General features: G+C 45.2%; 1 protein-coding gene across 1 annotated transcript in view; it reads right to left on the reverse strand.

Annotated features, from left to right (window-relative positions):
- lrp1ba (low density lipoprotein receptor-related protein 1Ba) overlaps positions 1–24,513 on the reverse strand; it is a 284,803-nt gene that overhangs the window by 63,641 nt on the left and 196,649 nt on the right. The window contains exons 59-66 of the mRNA XM_077010394.1: positions 21,312–21,493; positions 17,579–17,778; positions 17,136–17,324; positions 16,812–16,960; positions 16,545–16,638; positions 15,486–15,602; positions 15,213–15,332; positions 11,681–11,800 (exon numbers count right to left, since the gene is read on the reverse strand). Of these exons, the coding sequence (XP_076866509.1) occupies positions 11,681–11,800; positions 15,213–15,332; positions 15,486–15,602; positions 16,545–16,638; positions 16,812–16,960; positions 17,136–17,324; positions 17,579–17,778; positions 21,312–21,493 (1,171 nt within the window). The remainder of the gene's footprint in view (positions 1–11,680; positions 11,801–15,212; positions 15,333–15,485; positions 15,603–16,544; positions 16,639–16,811; positions 16,961–17,135; positions 17,325–17,578; positions 17,779–21,311; positions 21,494–24,513) is intronic.

The following is a 24,513-nucleotide window of genomic DNA, read 5'->3' on the forward strand; positions in this document are numbered from 1 at the left end:
CAACTACACACTGATGTGACAATTGAAAACACTGCTACCATGTGTTCAGTTTGTAGTCTGCTGTAGAGGTCATTTCTGCATATTCAGTACATTTATACCATAAAGTAAAACACAATTACAAGGGGGTTTGTTTTGGTTTTGCATGAACACTACAGCAACACATGCTGTATATACTGTAAACACATGGACAACAAAAAAGAAACAAAAAAGACAAAATAGCTTCAAGCTTCCTCCATCACCTGCTGGAATGGATTTGCATCGGTCGGGTTAGTGACCACCTCCATGCCAAAGAGAACACTATGGTGGAGGTGAAGCACAACTCATTTGATCTGTTTTGAGAACCAGTTTGTACTTGTCAATGTTGTGTGGCACCGGACACTGGACTATCAGAGCAAACTTCATAACACAGTTGTTTCACACTGTCACTGGCCCAGTCCGGATACACTCACTGAATGAATGTTGCTGATGGAGACATTATCAGTAATGATGTGCTGTTGTAGTTGTCGGAAACGTATGCAGTTGTTTGCTCTGCCCATACTGACGATGGTCTCTCTCTGTTCTGAGGTGAATAGCTGTCTATAGGTGTGTATATAGCTGTGAATAGGTGAACTGATCAGTTTCTGAACGGTGCCTGTAGCATTTCAATTCCGACTTCCCTTATTTATCCGCATAAAGACGCTACAGATTATATTGTTGATTTACGTTTCTATGCATAAATAAGAGCTAGACATTAATTATCCATCACAGCAAATGACACGGCATTATCTATATCCAAAGCCACACTGGCTCAAGGGTGTTAATTATTTTAAATAAAATACACACTGGCTATACGGAAGTTCACCTCTGACCACATGACTTCGCAGTATTACAGCAGTATTATGTCTAAATATCTAGTTAGGGCAAAACTAGAGTGCTCAATGAACTAAGGTATAATTACTGTAACTCCCGAATATCATCTGTAGCATCTTTATGCGTACGTGCAAACAAGGGGAGTCGGAATTTGGCACAACACATGTTGGTTTGAAAAAAATTATCCGTTGTGCCTGCTGCTAGCATGTGCTAAATGAAAATGAGCACTTTCTTCTTTGATTTACAACTTTGTCCTACCACCTGTTTCACATTCTGCTCCACCCCGACGGGTGAATAAAAATCTACAGAAAAGCCGCACCTCAGTATAAGCCGCATGGTTCATATCATGGGGAAAAAAGTAGCGGCGTAGGCCTATAGTCCGGAAAATACGGTATTCTCATTTTAAAATGTCTGGATGATGCTACAGTGTAGCAGCACAGATAAGGTTGGACCCGTTGCCTCCAGAAAACCCAACGCATGCTTGACCACATGGTCAACCAGAGTGGCTCTGATCTCATCCATTATGGTTGCTCATCCTCTTCCTCATTCTCGTACTCTATCGTCAACTCTATAGTAGTATTAGACTCCACTGATGTGCAAACCAAGATTTGCAACTTGTGGCCTCTTTGTAGGAATTAGGCTTTGATGTCTAAAGATTAGCTAGAAGTGTTGTAACGTGTGAGGACTGGGTATGAATTTTGGTAGGTGAGTGTAGCAGTTGTGTTTTTTTTTTACATTTATGGCATTTGGCAGACGCCCTTATCCAGAGCGACTTACATTTTTATCTCATTTTTATACAAGTGAGCAATTGAGGGTTAAGGGCCTTGCTCAGGGGCACCTCAGTCATGGCCTCAGGTCTGGGAATCAAACCCACGACCCTCCGGTCACAAGACCAGTTCCCTAACCACTAGGCCATGACTGGCAGTGTGGCAGTGTTTTCTAAAGGAAACACATGGTTTTCAGTTTTGAATGTTGTGTCTTATGTGAACAACTGTGTTTATTGTTTTGCAAAAAGTGTGTTTTAGAATTTCTAAATGAGTGTAAAGCAGAGAATGTGCTTAAGGTTTAGCGCACCAGGTCAAAAGATGGTGCTACATGGGTTAGTGTTTTCAAAAATTGTGCTATAAGGACCACTTTTGGGGTATTAGGAACTGCAAAAAACTGTAATCAACAGTGTTGTATAAAGTATTAGAGACCCATACTTGAGTAAAAGTACAAGTACTCTATCAAAAAACTGACTTGAGTAGAAGTTGAAGTGTTCTTTAAAAACTTTACTTAAGTAGAAGTACAGAAGTACTTAGGTATGACGCAGAAGTACAAGTTCGCCTTAATTTAGCTGAGAAAAAACGAGGTGTATTTTGGACGTAATATCCGTCCGTCGGATTCTAAGGGTGAGCCTACTGCCCTGCGTTTACCCCCAATAAATGCCCTTACCCTATAAAAACACTACACTATAAAAATGGGCACATGATTAGTCAGGATGAAAAGAAACACGGATTACTGTTGCTAAAAACACAACTCAGCGTGACATCACCTTTATGATTGCCAGCTAATGTTAAGTGAATACTGCAGCACGTCATGAACATAATTAGGTTAGTTAGCTAAGATATCTAACCTAACTAGCACTTACTGACAGCTAAAGCTGGTGTGTCTTCTGTGCATTATATTTATAACTTACATTGATGTGTGATGTGTTCAAGTTTGAAGGTGAATTTTTGAAGGCCAATATTTCACCCTCTTTAGGGAGGCAGAGATGGCACTTCATCCTATAGGAATTTACTTTCACTCCAGCAAATGCAAACACTGTCTCTAGGTAGGGCCAGGGTGGTCTCCTTCCTCATCCTCACGATCACTCGGTGTAGAAGGTGCCAATATATGTACATTAAAATGCCAACAAGCTTATTATGCAACACTTATGCTGCTCTTCCGCAGTTACCAAACATGGTACCATCTCTTTTAATGACATAAAAAGTGAATTATTTGGAATAATTTCGAGTATATGTGTATTTGTATAAATATGTAAATTAAGCTGAATGTGCTGGAAAATACTGAAAATGTACCTTCAAAGTGCCGTACAAGTGCATGAATTCTACCTTGTAACTTCGCGACCGCGGAGCCACCGCGATTGCGTCATTTTTGCCATGCGGACCCTTGCGGCAGTTACGACGTGTCAAGTGAACCTAGATTACGAAGCTCAAGTGTTGAGTGAAGGCAGCAGCAGAGTAAACGAGACGCGACCGGAGCATGCGCAGTTTTCTCATAAGACAGCCTGATCGCTTGACCTGGTGACAGCACCAACTAACATGTTTATAATTGTAACGAGTAACTATACAGCACGTAAAAAATATATCGGAGTAAAAGTATTAAACTGATGGAAAATATGTAGTGAAGTAAAAGTGGAAGTAGGAGAAAAAAATAATACTCCAGTAAAGTACAGATACAGCATTTTAGTACTTAAGTACAGTAGTGAAGTAGTTCTACTTCGTTACTATACAACTCTGGTAATCAATGCTGTGAACGGCCATTTGTGACAGTTTCCCACCATGATATCATCTCCGTTTCCAGGTGGTTAGCGGCTGCGGTTAGTGTGCTGGTGCAGAGGCTCGGTGCAGTTCAGCGGTGGACCCAGAGAGAGGAGGCGCCAGTGGGCCGATGTGTTGGGGAGACTGAAACGCACGTGGTCTGGTTGGCTGGACGAAAGGGAGACCTAGCACGGGGTGAGCGGGGCACCGGGCTGCCCTCACTATTGGCCTGTTGGTCTAGACGACCATTTGTCTATTGGGATCCAGAGAAAAAGCGACAAAGTGAAAAGGTTTCAGCTTTGGAGAGGTCGTGGGGAGAGAGGTGTGGCCACGCCTTGATGGGGTGTTTCTTTTTGGTGTTTATTAGGTTAATCTTTTTCTGTGTGTTGCTGTGTGAGTGTTTGTAAAGACTGCGCTGTTTAATTAAGAGCATTTCTCTCATGCCTTGTTAAAAGTCATCTCAATAGGCAGATATTCATCATGGCAGAGTGTAGAGTGTTTTCTGAGCAAGGCCTTTTATAACGAGAGGGTTCATCGCATGATGCCAGCGTTAATTCCAGTGGAGAGTCTCCTGGTTCAAGTCGACCGTCTCCGTGCCGACCATCTCCACACCGCACTCCAACCCCCTTGAATTACCATGAGGGGAACGGATAATAACTCAAAGACACAGTGGTGTTTTATGCTCTTAATGAGGGCATAGGAGGAATTATAGTTACAAGACTAGAGGGTAATGTTGACATCTTATGACATTGTTTCTCTTTCAGAGGTTTTACAACTCCGAAAGTTCAGTCCCCTTGGAAAAGTGATAGATCCAGAGAGATGGAGAGAGAGACGGAGAGAGAGACAGAGCGAGACGTTCTAGTCCAGCAGACGTAAAATAAGAAGTCGAAGAATAATTTCACGAACTAAAGGGGAATGTCTGGAGATCGGACACCGAGGTAGAGGGTAAGAGTGGAGGCAAGATGAGTCATGAGAGAGAAGGAGTCCTAGCCAACGCTCTGTTCCTCACCCCACTGTTCTTCACACCACTGTTCCTCACACCTGTTCCTCACACCACTGTTCCTCACACAACCGTTCCTCACACCTCTGTTCCTCACACCACTGTTCCTCACACCACTGTTCCTCACCCCTCTGTTCCTCACCCCTTTGTTCCTCACACCACTGTTCCTCACACCACTGTTCTTCACACCACTGTTCCTCACACCTCTGTCAAAAATCACTCACATTTACATTTTACGCATTTGGCAGACATTCTTATCCGAAGCAACTTAGAATTTCCAATCAAGGAGAGTGTAGTGTTGGGAGTGTAGTGTGAGAATGTTGGAAGTGTAGTGTTGGGAGTTTTGGGAGTGTAGTGTGGGAGTGTAGTGTTGAGAGTTTTGGGAGTGTAGTGTTGGGAGTTTTGGGAGTGTAGTGTTGGGGTGTCGGGAGTGTAGTGTTGGGGGTGTTGGGAGTGTAGTGTTGGGAGTTTTGGGAGTGTAGTGTTGGGGGTGTTGGGAGTGTAGTGTTGGGGGTGTTGGGAGTGTAGTGTTGGGAGTTTTGAGAGTGTAGTGTTGGGAGTTTTGGGGGTGTAGTGTTGGGGTGTTGGGAGTGTAGTGTTGGGGGTGTTGGGAGTGTGGTGTTGGGAGTTTTGGGAGTGTAGTGTTGGGGGTGTTGGGAGTGTGGTGTTGGGAGTTTTGGGAGTGTAGTGTTGGGGTGTTGGGAGTGTAGTGTTGGGGGTGTTGGGAGTGTAGTGGTGGGACTCTTACTGGTATAGATCATTGCACTTGCCCAGGCAGGCTGAACCCCGGCAGCCACAGGGGAGGCAGTGTTTTTAGCCGCTGCGCTACACCAACCCACTATACACTTCACACGGATTAAAGACTACACTGTAGGAAGTAACGGGACATGACACCGTTTCCACGGCAGCTGGCCTGCTCAGGACCCATTGGATATGGAGGCAACCAGTCAAAATGACAGATGTGAGTTTGTCTCCACATTGACCTGTGAGCAGGAGTGCGTTTCAGGAAGCTGCACGTTTACCTCAGAAGACTGTGGGAAGAGGTCAGGAAAACAAACAACAAATAAACCCACAGAAGAAATCCCACCATTTCGGACTGGACAGGACAGAAATGGATATGGATGAGTGTAAGTGAAGCTCAAAATCGCTCATTTGAATATGCAGAATATGCACAGTTGAATGCAAGCTAAAAGCTTTTTAATAAATTGCAAAGATCTTATTAAATAATGAATAATTATTCATGATGTCTTTAAAATTCTAACAATAAAGGGAGATTTTCACTCCACTAATAACTCATGGACGCTTGCTTGCTAATAACTTGGATGCTTCCTTTCACAGAGAAAGGAAGGGTGTGTAGACAGGCTATATCAATAAAGTGAAACTATTCAGCGTGTAGTTGAGAATGAATGACGTTGGGAATTGATGAGCACAGGCTGAATTCATTTGCGACGTTTGCCACAGGGAGTATTCATCATTCAGAAATAATGAAGTCACTAGTGAATCTTTAATTCATGTTCGCTATAGATCCACTGTGACTGTGTTTCTGCCCTGTTTAGTTATTATTGAGACACTGTAAGGTTTTGTCACCATTTCTGAACATGTAAGGATGTTCATGTAGCTCTAATGAGCACTGTGAAAAGCCTGCATTGCACGTGGGATGGGGGTGGGTGTGGTCTAGAGGCAGGCGGAGCCAGGACAGAATGGGTGTGGACATAAATCAGCCTGATCGAGGACACCCGTTTCTCGCCGTGTTCCTAGTTGCAGGCAAATGTCAGCCATCTCCATGCAAGATTACTGAAGGTCAGAGACGCAGGGCTGGAGACCTGAGCTGCAGGAATCCAGATGATCACAAGAAGGTTTAGGAGATTTATTTTTTGTTTGCATGTTTTCTATCTATGGTAAATAAAGGCGACCCGTGGGCTACATGGTGATCTTACTCCAGTTAGAGTAAGTTATAAAAACATCATCTGATGTACGCCAATGTAAATCTACTCCCAAAATCAAGGTCATATCTAAATAAGAAGAATATGCAATAAAAATAATTCTTCACAGATGCTAATGAGACAGGAAAGCAACTCATCTTCCCCCACACAACGCGAGACCGAACACAGGTCTGGGGATTACCTGCTGGACAGCAAACTCAACCCTTCAAAAGGAAGACAGAGTTCAAGCTGTTCTAAACGGCATTTTTTAGACAACAGAAGACCCTATGCCTAACCTTGAAAAAAAGTATTTAAAACACACACACACACACAGTATACACACCCAAAGACACACAGACAGACACACACATACATACACACACACACACTTACAGTATACACACCCACAGACACCCCCCCCCACACACATACATACATACAGACACACACACACACACACACACACACCCACAGACACACACACACACACACACACACACACACACACACACACACCCACAGACACACACACACACACGGTATACACACCCACACACACACATTGTGTGTTATAGTCATATATTGTGTGTTATAGTCATATATTGTGTGTTATAGTCATATATTGTGTATTACAGTCATATATTGTGTATTATAGTCATATGTTGTGTATTATAGTCATATGTTGTGTGTTATTGTGTATTATAGTCATATGTTGTGTATTATAGTCATATATTGTGTATTATAGTCATATATTGTGTATTATAGTCATATATTGTGTTAGTCATATGTTGTGTGTTATAGTCATATGTTGTGTATTGTAGTCATATGTTGTGTATTATAGTCATATATTGTGTGTTATAGTCATATGTTGTGTGTTATAGTCATATGTTGTGTGTTATAGTCATATATTGTGTGTTATTGTCATATATGTTGTACGTTTATTGTGTATTGTGCATTTTTACAGATTTTTATATTGTCATATATTTTGTATTATCATAGTGCGTTCTGTATTATTGTCATACATTTGTGTACTCAAAACCTTCCTGTTTAGATCTGCTTTTAGTTAAAATTGTGACGGGCAGGTGTGAGCAACAAAAAGGAAGCGATCACGCCAAGTCTCAGGGAAAAAGGGTGGTTTAATATAAAGTGTGCAAACCTAAAACCCGTGCAATAGATCCAAATTAAGGATATAATGACCAGCGGTCAACTGGTACAAAGACAAGACATATATAGGCAAACAAACGACCCTCAGGTGAGACGGATCACGGGCTCCGCCCACCTGAGGGACGCACATGACGTCACCAAACAACAACAACAACAGCCGCTGTGGACGGAGGCGGCCGGTAGGGGGCCGCCTCACCGTGACAGACCCCCCCACCAAGCCGCACTCCCCTCCACTGGGTGTGTGGCACACAGCGGCTGCACAACAACACGAAGGGGCAGGAAGGCAAGGACAGGCAGGGACACACCTCCTGCAGTCCACGAGCTGAAACACAAAACACATAACATTAGTCAGCTCACCTCCCTGGGCGGGACCCTGGACCGACTGGGCCGTTAACAACACATAACCACGCCCCGGTCGGTCACAGGGCCCTCGCGCCCTAACCGGCCCTTGGCCGGTGAGCCCCACAGGTGTGAGGACGAGGAGCTATGGCTCCTGTGTCGTCCTTAGCGTATGTGTGTGTGTGCAGGTTACCTCCCCGAGGCGTGGCTTCTTCACCTCCTGGACCTACCTCCTCCCAGAGCTGACCCCTGCCTTCTGCTAGGGGTCACCCCAGCCTCCTGGGGGAGCCAACCCCTCCCGGGGTCCCTCATCACAAGGTGGACTCCTCCACCCAACCCAGGAGCGCCAGAGACCGAGGCCCAGAGCGCCCCCGACGCGGGCTAGGGAGCAGCCCCAAGGGCCTCCTGGTCACCCCGGGCAGGAGGGAGGATCTCCATCCCCAGCAGGAGCTTTTCAGACCGGAGCCCCATGGTCCCCAAACATCCGGGGGCCCCAGCCCTCTAGGGAGGGGCTCTTCTCGACCGGGCTCCGGTCACCCCACAACACAAGGGGGCTCCTGCCAGGTGGAGACCCCCACAAGGTCCAGGAACACCACGACACCGCCAGGGGGAAGCACCTGCACAGAAACAGCACTCACACACACACACACACACACCCCAACACCAACATAGAACACAAACGCGCCTCAGACGCCCTCCGTGCCATACCCAGTGGCACGGGACCACAACCGCCCCCCTCCCAAACACACATTTAAGGGGAGGAGCAAGCGTGGAATTACACTTAACAGTAGACAACACGCTAGGACAAAACATACACACAAAGACTCGACAAACAGAACTTAGTGCGCAGACATTGAACGAACGGGACCGATACTTGCGTGCACTACACAAACGATGGTGACGCGCCGCTCAGAGTCGCAGTCGCTCCCCACATAAAAAACACACGACACACGGGGAGCGAGGCGACAGTGACGAGCGGCGAGCGCGTCACACACACAAAACACTCAACATATAACACACGCGCACGCACACGGATCCTCCCGTCCGTTACCTGGACACACTAACACCACACAATAAGAAGAGTATTTCCAGGACGACAGTCCTGTCCCTCGCCGTGCCACTAACACAACACATGGGCACAGCGGATCTCTTCACACAAACAAACAAACAACAAACACGAAGAGTATTTCCAGGGCGAGAGCCCTGTCCCTCGCCGTGCCACAAACAACACAAAAGCACGGCGGATCTCTTCAATCAGACACCACGCAGACAAACACTTACCACGAGACATGACCACGAACGAAGGAGAAAGTAAAAGAGACTCGGCGGCTTCCGAAGGGTGGCTGGTCATTCTGTGACGGGCAGGTGTGAGCAACAAAAAGGAAGCGATCACGCCAAGTCTCAGGGAAAAAGGGTGGTTTAATATAAAGTGTGCAAACCTAAAACCCGTGCAATAGATCCGAATTAAGGATATAATGACCAGCGGTCAACTGGTACAAAGACAAGACATATATAGGCAAACAAACGACCCTCAGGTGAGACGGATCACGGGCTCCGCTCACCTGAGGGACGCACATGACGTCACCAAACAACAACAACAACAGCCGCTGTGGACGGAGGCGGCCGGTAGGGGGCCGCCTCACCGTGACAAAAATAGTCTAATTCTGTTCTAATTATTTTAATACTTTTCCATCTTATTGTTATCTTATTTACTTTATTACATAATTTTATTTAGTTACATTTTATGTCTGTTCTAATTATTTTATAATTTGTCATTTTATTACTGTGACGCTTGCGGCGGCTGACGGACGAGACACGAGTCCGTTGGTTTTCGTCACAGACATCACTTTTATTTAACATATAAAGCGCAGACAGCGCACGTAGAACAGTCAAGCTCACACAGAACATGTATTACACCAACAATGACGAGCACAGGACACTGCGCGAACGCACATTAAATAGACAAACCACATTAGCCCCACGTGATTACGAGACGAGTCACAGGTGAGATGGATGATCACAAGACATAACCGCACCCACGGAGATACACAGACGCAGACTAGGAGACGTAGACGACGTAAACACACGCCCAAAAGGGAGGAGCCGGGGTCCTCAACATGACAATTACATGACAATATTTTATTGTAATATCAATTACATTGATACTTTATCTTTAATTTCTTTTAATATTTTCTTTGCTTCCTTTTAATGTTTCTTTTTTATTTAATCTGTAAAGCACTTTGAGTTGCATGTATGTATGAAAGGTGCTATACAAATAAAGATTATTATTATTATTATTTGTATTACTTATCATAATAGATTGTGCATTATTGTCACAGTGTCTGTGTCTGTGTGCGTGCGTGCGTGTGTGTGCTTGTTGCCCAGTGGTGGATGGTGCTCTGCCACTAGGGTCTGTCCTCTCTCTCCCCTTCCTGCACCCCATTCAGTCCCCCAGGGGGCTGTGGATCCCGGTAGAGAGTACGCTGTGCGCAATTGGCTGCCGCTTCTCACCGGTGTGTGTGTGATTGGTTGTCTGTGAATTGTACCTGTGTTAAATTGTAAAGCGCCTTGGGAATTTGGAAAGACGCTATATAAATCGAACATTCATTCATCATTCATTCATATATTGTTATTGTCGTGTATCATGTATTATTGCAGTATATTGTGTATTATCATATTTTGTGTAGCATTGTTGTGTATCGTGTATTATTGTCTTTTATGTATTATTGTCTTTATGTTTCCTGTTCAAGAGTTACCAATAGCCAGAACCAAAATCCTTGTACATGCCAGCAATCTTGGCCAGTAAACCCAATTCAGATTCGGACATTCCAGGCAATATAGTCACAAGTTCACAGTGAAATGCTATTCAAATTTGGTTATTTTAATCTTTTAAAAAACCAACCCTGTTTGGAACTGGGACTGTGGTCAGGACTAGTCAGAACGTCAGGACTGTGTGTGTATCATCAGGACTAAATCAAATTATAGCACTTCAGAACAAGAAGTGAGTATCTTACTCACTGGAGCATGGCAAAACCTAGATAAAAGCAGGGCTAGATAGACAGATACTTTATTGTTCCCAAAGGGAAATTCAAGATAGGCTGCCCGTGCTGAAAACGCCAGTGCATTACAGCAGACTCCAGGACCAAAGTGAGGGTTTGAAAACAGAAGCGTGTCAAAGTACAGGCACCGTGAACACAGGCCGACTACCAAAACAGCAAGATCCCCGGGGCTCTCAGAAGAGATCCAGCTACCGCAGGGGCCACCTCTGCACTCGGCGTGAAAAATTCATACACGTGAGAAATATTTCACCATTTCCCCAATGTTCCAAACGAGCAGTCTGACCAGAAGAAAGTGTTGCTTTGGTAGGGTAGTTCTCACCAGACTCGCCACACATGAGGAACTTTGCCTACGTGCACAAACGCCCGCTAAAACTCTCCCAGTTTCTGAAACAACTGTATGTGTACTGTATGTTTTTTCCACTTATGTTTCTCTATCTATAATAATTTCTTAATCACATCTTTGAATACATGATGTCACGCAGGGTGTCGGGGTTACTCTGCCTCAAAGGCGCCCCCTGCAGTCCGATACGTGCACCTCCCACACACCGACCCTCCAACCCAGCGGGTTCACCAACACAGCTGCAAAGGTCAAAGCTGAACACTGACTATCTTTTTGTGTAGTTTTCAGTAGTCGTTATATACTGACCTCAGGAATCTAGCATAGGTGCAGTGCATTATGGGTTTTTAAGATGTTGTGCACTGTACCTGACCGTTATCACTTATAACCCTTTGGGCATAATTAGCAGCGAGAAAGGTTACGGAGGTGACGGCCGGCGATGAAACGCGTGGTGATGAAACGCGTGGTGATGTCACCCTCCCACTCACCACAATCGGCCTCATCGGAACCGTCTGTGCAGTCCGGGTCCTCGTCACACACCCACAGCTTGGAGATGCAATGCATTGTGGTCTTGCACTGGAACTCGGTGGGCGAGCACGTGTTTTCAGCTGGAACAACCACAAGACATATATATATATATATATATACACACACACACACACACACACACACACACACACACACACACACACACACACACACACACACACACACACACACACACACACACACACACACACACACCATTCTGTTGGTAGGTACATATGGAAGGATACATATATCTACACAGTATATATAAGGTCCACACCCAGTTCCACACACCCTCAGTGCGGGTCTTTTTCACGCCAGGATTACAGGAGTTCTTTGTCACAAGCTTCTTCTGCTCCATGCAAACCCACTAACGTGGAGATCAGTCAACAAGTAGCTGCAAGGACCCGTTTAACAAACATAACACAGAAGCCTACGATGTTTCATTCAGCATAAGGTCAGCGGTGTGAGAAAGCGCTCCATCTTTGAAAACTGAACTTTTGTCTGGAAGGATCGTGTGGATGTTCATTGTGAGGGAACACGCGTGTGCAGCCGTGGTGTTCCATGTAGACAAATTATACAGCTTTGAAGAACGAATATGAAACCACCCCTCCAAGGTGTCGTTCATTTATTCGACTGAGGAGTTCCAGGTATTGCAGCAAATGTGCGGTTATCACTGTTATCAGGCTGCCTGTACCATAATTCTTCATAATCTATGCGAGGAACTGAAATTGCATGCTTTTTCAAAGCGATGGAAGCATAATCATCTCCAGCTCTGAGGAGCATAGCTTAGCAAAGCCAACCGCACACACTGTTAGCTCACGTGCACATGGACGTATGCTCGCAGGCACCTCGTGATGCACGGCGGAGACGTATCGCTAAGCTAAGCTAATGCATGCTAAGCTCCAACAGTGACCCAGGGAGGCCCCGGGCCCCGGGGGGGCCCTATCCTGCCTCAGCCCTCCTGAAGGGATTAGCCCTGTTAAACCACCCTGTGCTCATCTAATCTGAGCCGTAGCCTGGGTTCACAGACTCCCCCGCTTACCAATCGCTGGCTTTCTCTCTCCTCCCTTCATCTCTCTCTCACTATCTCTCTCCCCTCCCTTCTCCTCTCTCCATCTCTCTCTCACTATCTCTCTCCCCTCCCTTCTCCTCTCTCCATCTCTCTCTCACTCTTGTTCAGAATACTACAGCTTCTCTGTTTTATCACTTAGCCCCTCTCTCTCCTCTCCTTCTCTCTCTCTCTCACTCTCTCCTTCCCTCTCTCTCTCCTTCTCTTCTTCTTCTCTCTCTCTCTCCTTCTCTCTCTCTCTCTCCCGAGACCAGGCTGGCAGGTTACTGTGTTTTCATCCTGTGGTCATGTATCTCTCTCCAGCTGCCACTAGGTGCAGACGTGGAGAGGCTTGCTGGGGAGCTGTTTGCTGGAAACCTTCTCTCCTCTCCTCTCCTCTCCTCCTCTCCTCTCCTACTCCCCTCTCCTCTCCTCCTCCTCTCTCCTCTCCTCTCCTCCTCTCCTCTCATTTCCTCTCCTCTCCTCTCCTCCCCTCTCCTCCTCCTCTCTCCTCTCCTCCTCCCCCCTCCTCTCCTCCTCCTCTCTCCTCTCCTCCTCCTCTCTCCTCTCCTCCTCTCCTCTCCTCTCCCCTCCTCCTCTCCTCTCCTCCTCCTCTCTCCTCCCCCCTCCTCTCCTCTCCTCTCCTCCTCTCCTCCTCCTCTCTCGTCTCCTCCTCTCCTCTCCTCTCCTCCTCTCCTCCTCCTCTCTCCTCTCCTCCTCCTCTCTCCTCTCCTCTCCTCCCCTCTCCTCTCTCCTCTCCTCCTCCCCCCTCCTCTCCTCCTCCTCTCCTCCTCCTCTCTCCTCTCCTCCTCTCCTCTCCTCCTCCTCTCCTCTCCTCCTCTCCTCCTCCTCTCTCGTCTCCTCCTCCTCTCCTCTCCTCTCCTCCTCTCCTCCTCCTCTCTCGTCTCCTCCTCTCCTCTCCTCTCCTCCTCTCCTCCTCCTCTCTCCTCTCCTCCTCCTCTCTCCTCTCCTCTCCTCCCCTCCTCCTCTCTCCTCTCCTCCTCCCCCCTCCTCTCCTCCTCCTCTCTCCTCTCCTCTCTCCTCTCCTCCTCTCTCCTCCTCTCTCCTCTTCTCTTTCACTGTGCTGTAGTGGTATCATCTGGACCCCTCATCCCAACTCCAGTCCACATTTTGCTGGTTTCCCAACATCCCCCAACATCCTGGACTCCGCTCATCCCTTGGTGAAGTTAGAGGAGTGAAATATACACTCAGCTCCGCCAGTATTGGGACACGGTGCCCTTAAAAGTACAGCAGATGCTTAAGACTCACCTACAAGTTACCTGGATGTTACACATCGTCAAGGAAACAAGCTTGACCCTGGTAACCAGGAAACCAACCAACTAAACCAACCAACAAATCAACTGTTTTGTTTGTTTTTTTAAGCCAATTTCAAATTGCATTTTTAGCGTTCACTACTCAGGCAGTGCTGACAAACTCTTCCCATTTCAAAACTCACTTTCTCTTACTCCTCCCCTCCCCCCCTCTTTCTCCCCCATGCTACAGCCCCTCTGGCTGAGGCATGTTGGACACTCATTCTACCAATGGGCTGAATCAGCTCCATGGACTGACTGACCACCTCCACATGTTTGCTTCCATGGTAATGTCAGAGCTAAATACAGAAACAAAAGGTTATTCGCTCATCGGAAACTTTTAAATGAGTTCCGTTAAGTTAATCACGTTGGAAGCACCTTCAGTGATTCATCTTCATTGATCTCATTTAAAAGTTTTGGTCGTGATAAATCGAGGCCATGTTTTAAACCGCCACGTTTTACAGTGCGACTGCGTTCTCCGGAGGCATTTCAGTAAGACAGACAGAAGAGTTTCTTTCTGTTCTACACACACATACACAAACATATGCACACGTAATACACACATGCACACTCACACACACCTTATCCACTGATCCATCCAGGAGCCTGAGACACAGTTCATATTCACTGGTTTACAGGAACTGCTTGTATAACAGCACAATGCCTTCTGGCACTATTACCTTTGACTTTTCAGAAACCTTTTCATTTACTACCACACGCACACACACACACACACACACACACACACACACACACAGATGTACCTTAAGGATGTAGACAGTGTCTGTACCCCACATGCACACACAGGTTCACCTTGTAGGTATATAAAGTTTGTGTGTGTATCTTATCTGCTAACAGCCACACACACGCTCTCACGTGGGGGACAAACGCTCTCATGTGGGGGACACACCAACGCTCTCACGTGGGGGACACACTCTCTCACGTGGGGGATACATGCTCTCACGTGGGGGACAAACGCTGTCATGTGGGGACACTCTCTCACGTGGTGGACACACACGCTCTCACGCTGGCTGAATAAACACTGGGTTCAGTGTTTCAGGGCTGGGTGAATAAACGCTGGGTTGAGTGTTTCAGAGCTGGTGAGTAAACCCAGTGATCAGCGGCACTTACGACAGTCATGTTCATCCTCTCCGTCACCGCAGTCATCCTGTCCGTTACAGCGCAGGTTCACCGCGATGCACTTGTGAGTCTGCGTGCACTTAAACTGACCTGGCAGACAGATGTAGGAGTCTACAGAGAGAGAGAGAGAGAGAGAGAGAGAGAGAGAGAGAGAGAGGTTCTCTACACACCAGTCGAGTCTAGACATACACAGGAACCCAGTCAGACAGCTAAACCAAACGAGAGCGGTGCGTGGAAAAAGCCGCAGGTGCACTCCGCCCCTACCACAGTTGGCCTCGTCCGAGTTGTCTCCGCAGTCATTCTCCCCGTCACAGATGAACGGCGGGAGGGCACACAGCCCCGTGCCACACTGGAAACGCCCCGGCTGGCACTTGAACTCCGCTGGGCCGCGGAACCGCCGTGAGAGAGAGGAAGGGAGACAGAACGATAGAACAGAGAAAAAAAGGAGAAAAAGAAAGTAAGAGATCAAGGAGCGGGAGTGATGTGGCGTGCGGGAGATGGCGGGGGAGGGCCGTCTCCAGGACACGCCGGGAGTGTGTGCTTAGAGGAAGCTGTTTCTAGGGAAACGTTTCTGCTTTGAGGGAGCACAGCGAGGAGATCGCTCGGTTCCTGGAGGCCTGTAACTGATTAGTCTACCACTGTATGGAGATACAAAGGGGTGTTGAGTATGTGTTCACACACACACACACACACACACACACACACACACACACACACACACACACACACACACACACACACACACACACACACACACACACACAGTTTCAGTTCCAGATTAATGGAATGTTGATGGACCGGCTCTTAATCCAATGTGACCATTTCAGGAGCGTATAGAGGGAAATCACAGACTAAAGGTGTTTTAAATTTTAACTTCCTGTCAAAGAACCAAAGAACTGAATTACCTGAAAATGAACTGAACATAATATTGTAACATTCTATCACAAAAAGTTGCATGATTTGGCCATTAGTGGAGTTTCATTGGTCAGTCTGTCAGACCGGCTGGCTGTGATTGGTTGAAATGTTGTGGCGTGCCACTAGTAACGATGCTCGATCCGCTCTTATTCTTTGAGGATAACATTTGATCTCCCACACTGATACAACTGAACTGAACCACATTTTCACAGAGCAATGACAACATTCTGTAATAATGTGACAGAACATACTGCGTAGGTGTTACCGCTGTTACACATGCGAGGGCTAAACTAATAGGGTCATTGTTCATGCAGGTTATTGGTGTACCGTGACTGGCTCAACAGATGTTATGGTCTGATGTGGGTCACTGGGATGTGCGTGGTTATTGATGTTACAGGTGTTACTCACGACAGTCTGCTGGTTCATCTGAACCATCACCACAGTCATCCACTGTGTCACATTTCCACCAGAAAGGAATACACTCGTCTGTACCACAACGAAACTACACACACACACACACACACACACACACACACACACACACACACACACACACACACACACACACACACACAATATATGGACACATGCAAAAATGCATTAAAATGAATTAGCAACAGTAAACAACTGCATCTTATTAGCACTGAGCTGACATGATATAAGTGGGTCTAGTACCTGGCTAGCTGTGCAGTTAGAGAGGCAGGTCTTGTTGTCATTGGCCAGATAAAAGTGGGTGGGGCATGCACACCTGTAACCTCCACCCGGAGACAGCAGACACAGGTGACTGCAGCCTCCGTTAGTCACCTGACACTGGTGCTTCGGAACTGCCAAGATACACGCGCATGATACGATCAAAAACAAAGACAGGGTGTATGCGAGTGTGGACTGGGCCGTATTCAGCCCATCAGAGCACACAGAGCCCCGATGCTAATCTCAGAGTGGATCAGCTTAAACAAACAATTAAATAAATATAGGAGAATCCCAGGCAGTAGTAGCTACCATCTGGCTGGCGGAGCGGATGGTAGACTTTGATGTCCCGGATGGTCTGCCAGGAGTTGAGGAGTTCAGAGCGTCTGGCTCCGGAGGTTTTGTGAGCGCGACTCAGCGTTTTGGTCTTCTGGTCACTCCAGTAGAGGAAGTCCTCAAACAGGGCAAGGCTCGTCACCCCGCCCACGCCCTCACTGGGAACTTCAACCAAAAAGAGAAGAGGTCAGACACTGAGAGGGAGTTCTGATGGCTGGTCTGTGCTATCTCTCTCTCTCTCTCTCTCTCTCTTTCTCTACCTCATTCTTTCTCTCTCCCCATCCACCTCATTTCCCAATTACCTTTCAAGAAAAGGATGTAACTTTTTTTATAACCATTCTAAACGCCCCAGCAAACCCGTGATGGGCCCAGAAAGCTCATTACCACCACGTTGGTACGGAGACTTTCCCCACGTTCACCTTTGTGTCTTCTGGAGCCATCCATGTCTGAGAAAAGCACGTGGTTCTCGTCTGCCCAGTAGATCCTCCTGCTGATGTAGTCGATGGCGAGGGCGGAAGGTGAGTGGATCGCCGTGGCGACGATCACGCGGGGTCGACTCCCGTCCATACCCATGCGGCCGATGTGTGGGTCCTCACAGCAGTCGATCCAGAAAATGTACCTGCGGAAACACGAAACACAGCAGATGCTCGAAACGCAGCCTGAGACAGGGAGAAACTTCATCAAGGACAAGACTGAACCCCACTGGACCAGTGGAGGCTTTGGAGGAAAATGCAGAAATACTGAAATTAAATTCAATACCTTTTTAAGACTTTCAAAAAATGATTACGACCTCATCGCCACTTTAAGTTGTAATCAGCAACAGGGGTGAGTTTCCCAAAACGTTCTTAGCGCTAAGTACTTCTTAACCTCGTACGTAAGAACGAGGTTACGAAGTATTTAGCGCTAAGAATGTTTTGGGAAACTCACCCCAGATCTTCAACTTACAAAATTGAATGATACTTGATACAGAATGAAGAAACAAAGGTCAAAAGGATAAATTGAACCAGGGCTCGATATACTAAAATATAACTTTTGTCACAACAAGAAACAAGTCGCTCTTAGCTATTCATCATTTAGGACATCATCACTTAACATCATCACTTAACATGGGCCTCAGTGCGTTTGTTTTACATTCTAATCACTCTTCAGTTAGCATCAACTCTGTGTTTTCCTTTATATCTGCATCGATATACATTATCTCATTAACGCTGTGACGGGGCTTATGTGACATTTATGTATAAATGGAGCATCTGTAGCCGCATGTGTGATATGTTCGTTATTTCACAATAAACAAGCACATTTGGAGCGTCAACACCAGCATCTGTGTTTGAGTTCCCCGCATTACGGCTACCCCGAAGCACGCACGCACTCACTCGCTCACTTCGGTTACGAAGCGGTCCATCTACTTCTCAAGACATTGGACTTGATTGGTTGGGCCATTAATGATCCTATAGTGCTAACTGTGATTGTAATTGTCTCTAGACGCTTTAAAGGCAACTGCATCATGTTATTTTTAATAGTTGCGGGGAGGAAAATAAATACATTCATGCCTACATTCGTTTGCTTTTTGTTATTTAGGCAAAGCTAAAAATTTGATTAACAACAAACAGCTGAAGGTTGTATTTCTTAATTAACGAGCTACGGTGGCAACTGATCAACATTACCGCGGCAACAGATTCACAAAACTACTTCCATCAATCTTGCTAACACGGTCACATGTACTGAAACATAGGCGATCAATTCCCTGTTAAACCGTGGATGAGACTCACACTCCTGGACTTTATAAGGACCATTCCCAGGACACCTGGACAACATTGCTTTTTATCAACAAGGAGCCTGTGGTAAAAATTCCCTCCTAGTTCCAGAAGAATTCAGTAAGGACGACAAAACCACCCAAAAATTCTCCACACGTGAGAGTCTAACCACTGGGCATAGTTACATGAACTGTAGACTTAACTAAGTTTGCTGTTAAGACTTTCTGAATGTTTGTGTTCAACTTTGTTTAGATCTTCTTCAAGATTTGTACAAAGTTCTCTTCACCTTGCATGTGATCTCTCTATGTCTTTATGTGATTAATTGATAACTGATATAGTCTCCCCCATTCAAAGGCACACCACATTAATATTTAGTTATTAAGCCAGCTCCATTACTCTTTGTTCTGACCACGTTGGAATAAACCAGCTGAGCTCATTAACATACAGTCGCGCTGCTCTACTGTTTAAAGTCGGCGCCATTTTAGTTGCTTTGTTCTCTATTGGAGAACTGAAACTACAACTCCACCTCCTCACACACACACACACACACTAGTTGCTGAGTCTTCACTGTAAATATACCGATCCTTGTTGATGCTGTTTGTGTTTTAGAATAGTTGGTTTTAATAAATGTATCATTTATTTTCACCAAATTGTCTGTGTTGATGTCATTCAAAAGTGGTTGTTGCCAAAACCTCCAAAGAATTCATAGTTAAATCCTTCAGATACCAAAACATTAACTATTTTATCTACTTTAAAGTATTAGTAGGTGAAAGTCCTATTTTTTTAATCTAGATTAATCTCACTGAAATCCTGAAATTAATCTAGAATAATCTAGATTAAAATGGCTCATTCAGAATATGCGTGCTACCCAAGTAATGATTAAAAGTCAGTCTTTGAGATAGGGTTTCTTAATACAGAGGGTGGATTAGACCAGGGGCTCATCTCCTGTTTCCAAAATGCATCAATGACTGCTTGAGGAAGCTGTTCTACTTTGATACTTGAAGAAAAAAAACATGCTCAATAAAATGTAGGCTACTCGTGTTCAACGGTTTATTCAGTTAAACATGAATATAGTACTGTATGCCTACATACTTTAAGAGGGCATCAGTCAAACGTGAATTTGTAAGCCTACATACTGTACATTAAAAGGGGTTGATAACATGTTTATTCAGCTAAACATGGGATTTGAAATGTAAGGCAACATTTAGTACATTTAACGTGTTTTCGGCGGCGGTGACTCTTCCCCTGGGCTGCATCAGTGCTTGACCCAGCGTCAGCAGCATTAGCAAACGTGTGCTTTGCGTTTAAATGGTACTTCAGACTGGTAGAACTCCTACAATAAACTAATTCTGTGTTGCATAAGGTGCAAACAACTTTAGTCTTGTCAATGTCTCCATTAGGAAGCTTCTTAAAAATGAATTTTCCATGAAGCAAACCTGGCGGCTTCGTGGCTGCATCCATGTAAGCACATGTGCGATTTCTTGTGGTAGTCTTTGTAAATCACAGGTTTCACTCATTCTCGCCCCTACTGCGCAATGAGGTTAGGAATACACCGAGCTAAACTATCCATCAGTTTGCTTACCTATTTTGACACATCTCCCAACCCAACTTTAAGAATAGATTAATGGCGATATATATATATTGGTATGTTGTAACAAAGTTGCTGCAGATTGCTCAGCTGCACACACAGATACGAGGAACCTGTCCCACCAGATCTCAAATGTGCTCTGTTGAAAATCTCTTGGATCCACTGGATTGAGATCTGGTGACTGTTGAGTAGGGTGACCAAACGTCCGTATTTCACGTCCTGTCCCGGGCGTCCCGGGTTATTTTTTTTAAAGTGAGGAATGTCCTGGTTTTTTAATTACCTTCATTGGGCCATTAATTCTACAGGCACTAGGACCCTGAGCACGGCGCTGCATGACACGGAATCCCTGAGCCTCATCAGTTGAACTCAACTCAGCCTCATCGTACTCAACTGGCGGTCCTGTCCGGACCCAATTTCATAAAGCGGAGTGTTACGTCCCCCCCCCCCCCCCCCCCAGCAGTAGCCTGGGCTGATGATACAAGGTAGGATGGACCCATGCTCATGTGCTTTATACCAGTACTCAAGATACTCAGACCAATCCATCAAGCACCAACAACCATGTCAAGTTCAAAGCCCATTAAATCCCCTTTGATGTTCAGTTTGGACTTCAGTGAGTCGTCTGCACCATGTCTAGAAGCACTGAGTTGCTGCCATGAATTTGCATTAATGAAGAGTTGAACAGGTGTATTTAAAAGTGGCGGTGTACCTGTGTATATATACACACACACACACACACACACACACACACATACACACACACACCTACATTACATCTACATTAGGCCCATGAATGTTAGGAGTGTTATATACCCTGTGAGTGTGTCCAGGGCCAGAGATGTGGGCTTTCGCAGGCCTGAGCTGAGCAGGACGGTGGGGTACAGTCCGTTAGCCTTCGCCACCTCCACAGTCTTCCTCTCCCCATCACACCAGTACAGGTTCTTCCCAATCCAGTCAACGGCCAGGGCACTGGGCACCGACACCCTGTGGACCACCTGCAACACAAACAGGAGAACCATGACTCCAATAGCGCCACCTTCTGTTCAGAGGGAGGTTGTGCGCCACTGAAAGTCAAGATTCATGATTCACAGGCTGCCATTAAAGGGGTCTGAGAGAGAACAAGAAGTGTGTTAGTGTTAGTGAGTGTGTTAATACTCACATATGTGAGGTGATACAGAGTGGAACTACATATGTGAGGTAATACAGAGTGAAATTACATACGTGAGGTAATACAGAGTGGAACTACATATGTGAGGTAATACAGAGTGAAACTACATATGTGAGGTAATACAGAGTGGAACTACATATGTGAGGTAATACAGAGTGGAACTACATATGTGAGGTAATACAGAGTGAAATTACATATGTGAGGTAATACAGAGTGGAACTACATATGTGGGGTAATACAGAGTGAAATTACATATGTGAGGTAATACAGAGTGGAACTACATATGTGAGGTAATACAGAGTGGAACTACATATGTGAGGTAATACAGAGTGGAACTACATACGTGAGGTAATACAGAGTGAAATTACATACGTGAGGTAATACAGAGTGGAACTACATATGTGAGGTAATACAGAGTGGAACTACATATGTGAGGTAATACAGAGTGGAACTACATATGTGAGGTAATACAGAGTGAAATTACATATGTGAGGTAATACAGAGTGGAACTACATATGTGGGGTAATACAGAGTGGAACTACATACGTGAGGTAATACAGAGTGGAACTACATATGTGAGGTAATACAGAGTGGAACTACATATGTGAGGTAATACAGAGTGAAATTACATATGTGAGGTAATACAGAGTGGAACTACATATGTGGGGTAATACAGAGTGAAATTACATATGTGAGGTAATACAGAGTGGAACTACATATGTGAGGTAATACAGAGTGGAACTACATACGTGAGGTAATATAGAGTGGAACTACATATGTGAGGTAATACAGAGTGAAATTACATATGTGAGGTAATACAGAGTGGAACTACATATGTGAGGTAATACAGAGTGAAATTACATATGTGAGGTAATACAGAGTGGAACTACATATGTGGGGTAATACAGAGTGAAATTACATATGTGAGGTAATACAGAGTGGAACTACATATGTGAGGTAATACAGAGTGGAACTACATATGTGAGGTAATACAGAGTGGAACTACATATGTGAGGTAATACAGAGTGGAACTACATACGTGAGGTAATACAGAGTGGAACTACATATGTGAGGTAATACAGAGTGGAACTACATATGTGAGGTAATACAGAGTGGAACTACATATGTGAGGTAATACAGAGTGGAACTACATACGTGAGGTAATACAGAGTGGAACTACATACGTGAGGTAATACAGAGTGGAACTACATACGTGAGGTAATACAGAGTGGAACTACATATGTGAGGTAATACAGAGTGGAACTACATACGTGAGGTAATACAGAGTGAAACTACATATGTGAGGTAATACAGAGTGGAACTACATATGTGAGGTAATACAGAGTGGAACTACATATGTGAGGTAATACAGAGTGGAACTACATACGTGAGGTAATACAGAGTGGAACTACATACGTGAGGTAATACAGAGTGGAACTACATATGTGAGGTAATACAGAGTGAAATTACATATGTGAGGTAATACAGAGTGAAATTACATATGTGAGGTAATACAGAGTGGAACTACATATGTGAGGTAATACAGAGTGAAATTACATATGTGAGGTAATACAGAGTGGAACTACATACGTGAGGTAATACAGAGTGGAACTACATACGTGAGGTAATACAGAGTGGAACTACATATGTGAGGTAATACAGAGTGGAACTACATACGTGAGGTAATACAGAGTGGAACTACATATGTGAGGTAATACAGAGTGGAACTACATATGTGGGGTAATACAGAGTGGAACTACATATGTGAGGTAATACAGAGTGGAACTACATATGTGAGGTAATACAGAGTGGAACTACATATGTGAGGTAATACAGAGTGGAACTACATACGTGAGGTAATACAGAGTGGAACTACATATGTGAGGTAATACAGAGTGGAACTACATATGTGAGGTGATACAGAGTGGAACTACATATGTGAGGTAATACAGAGTGGAACTACATACGTGAGGTAATACAGAGTGGAACTACATATGTGAGGTAATACAGAGTGAAATTACATACGTGAGGTAATACAGAGTGGAACTACATATGTGAGGTCATACAGAGTGGAATTACATATGTGAGGTAATACACACTGGAACTACACTTGTGGAGCTAAACGTATAGTTCCCCCATACTCAAATAGTGGCCCGCAAGCCACATGCGGACCGCGGCCATCTATTTCTGGCCCGCGAGCTGTTTTGAAAAGTGTTTTTTATTAGGATTTTTTTTTTATCGCGCTATCCGCTCTTATTTTGAAATCGCGCACCGCGATCTCAAGACGATACTGGGGATTGCAGATGGCCAAATGCGTTTGCCCCTGCGTTTGCCCCCCCCCCCCCCCCCCGTCGACAGTTTACGTTCGCCACCAACCCCCCCGTAACTGGCCCCTTCAGTGATTGAAAAAATAAAATGTGGCTCGTCATAGTTTCTATTTGAGTACCCCTGGTATAGTGGGTACGGAAAAAATCAGTCCCCTTAAGAATTTTTCACTCTTTGTTTCAGTTGCTAAAAAAAAAAAATTCATTTTATTTCTCATTAATGCACACTCAGCACTCCATCTTAACAGAAAAAAAACCAAATGTTGACATTTTTGCACATTTATTAAAGAGAAACTGAAATAGCACATGCTCGTAAATATTCAGACCCTTTGCTCAGTATTGAGTAGAAGCACCTTTAAGCTAGTACAGCCATGGGTCTTCTTGGGAATTATGCAAGTTTTTCACACCTGGATTTGGGGATCCTTTGCCATCATTATTCCTTGTAGATCCTCTCCAGTTCCATCAGGTTGGATGGTGAACGTTGGTGGACAGCCATTTTCAGGTCTCTCCAGAGATGTTCAAT

This window comes from Brachyhypopomus gauderio, chromosome 1, assembly GCF_052324685.1.
Source record: "Brachyhypopomus gauderio isolate BG-103 chromosome 1, BGAUD_0.2, whole genome shotgun sequence".
Taxonomy (NCBI): Eukaryota; Metazoa; Chordata; class Actinopteri; order Gymnotiformes; family Hypopomidae; genus Brachyhypopomus; species Brachyhypopomus gauderio.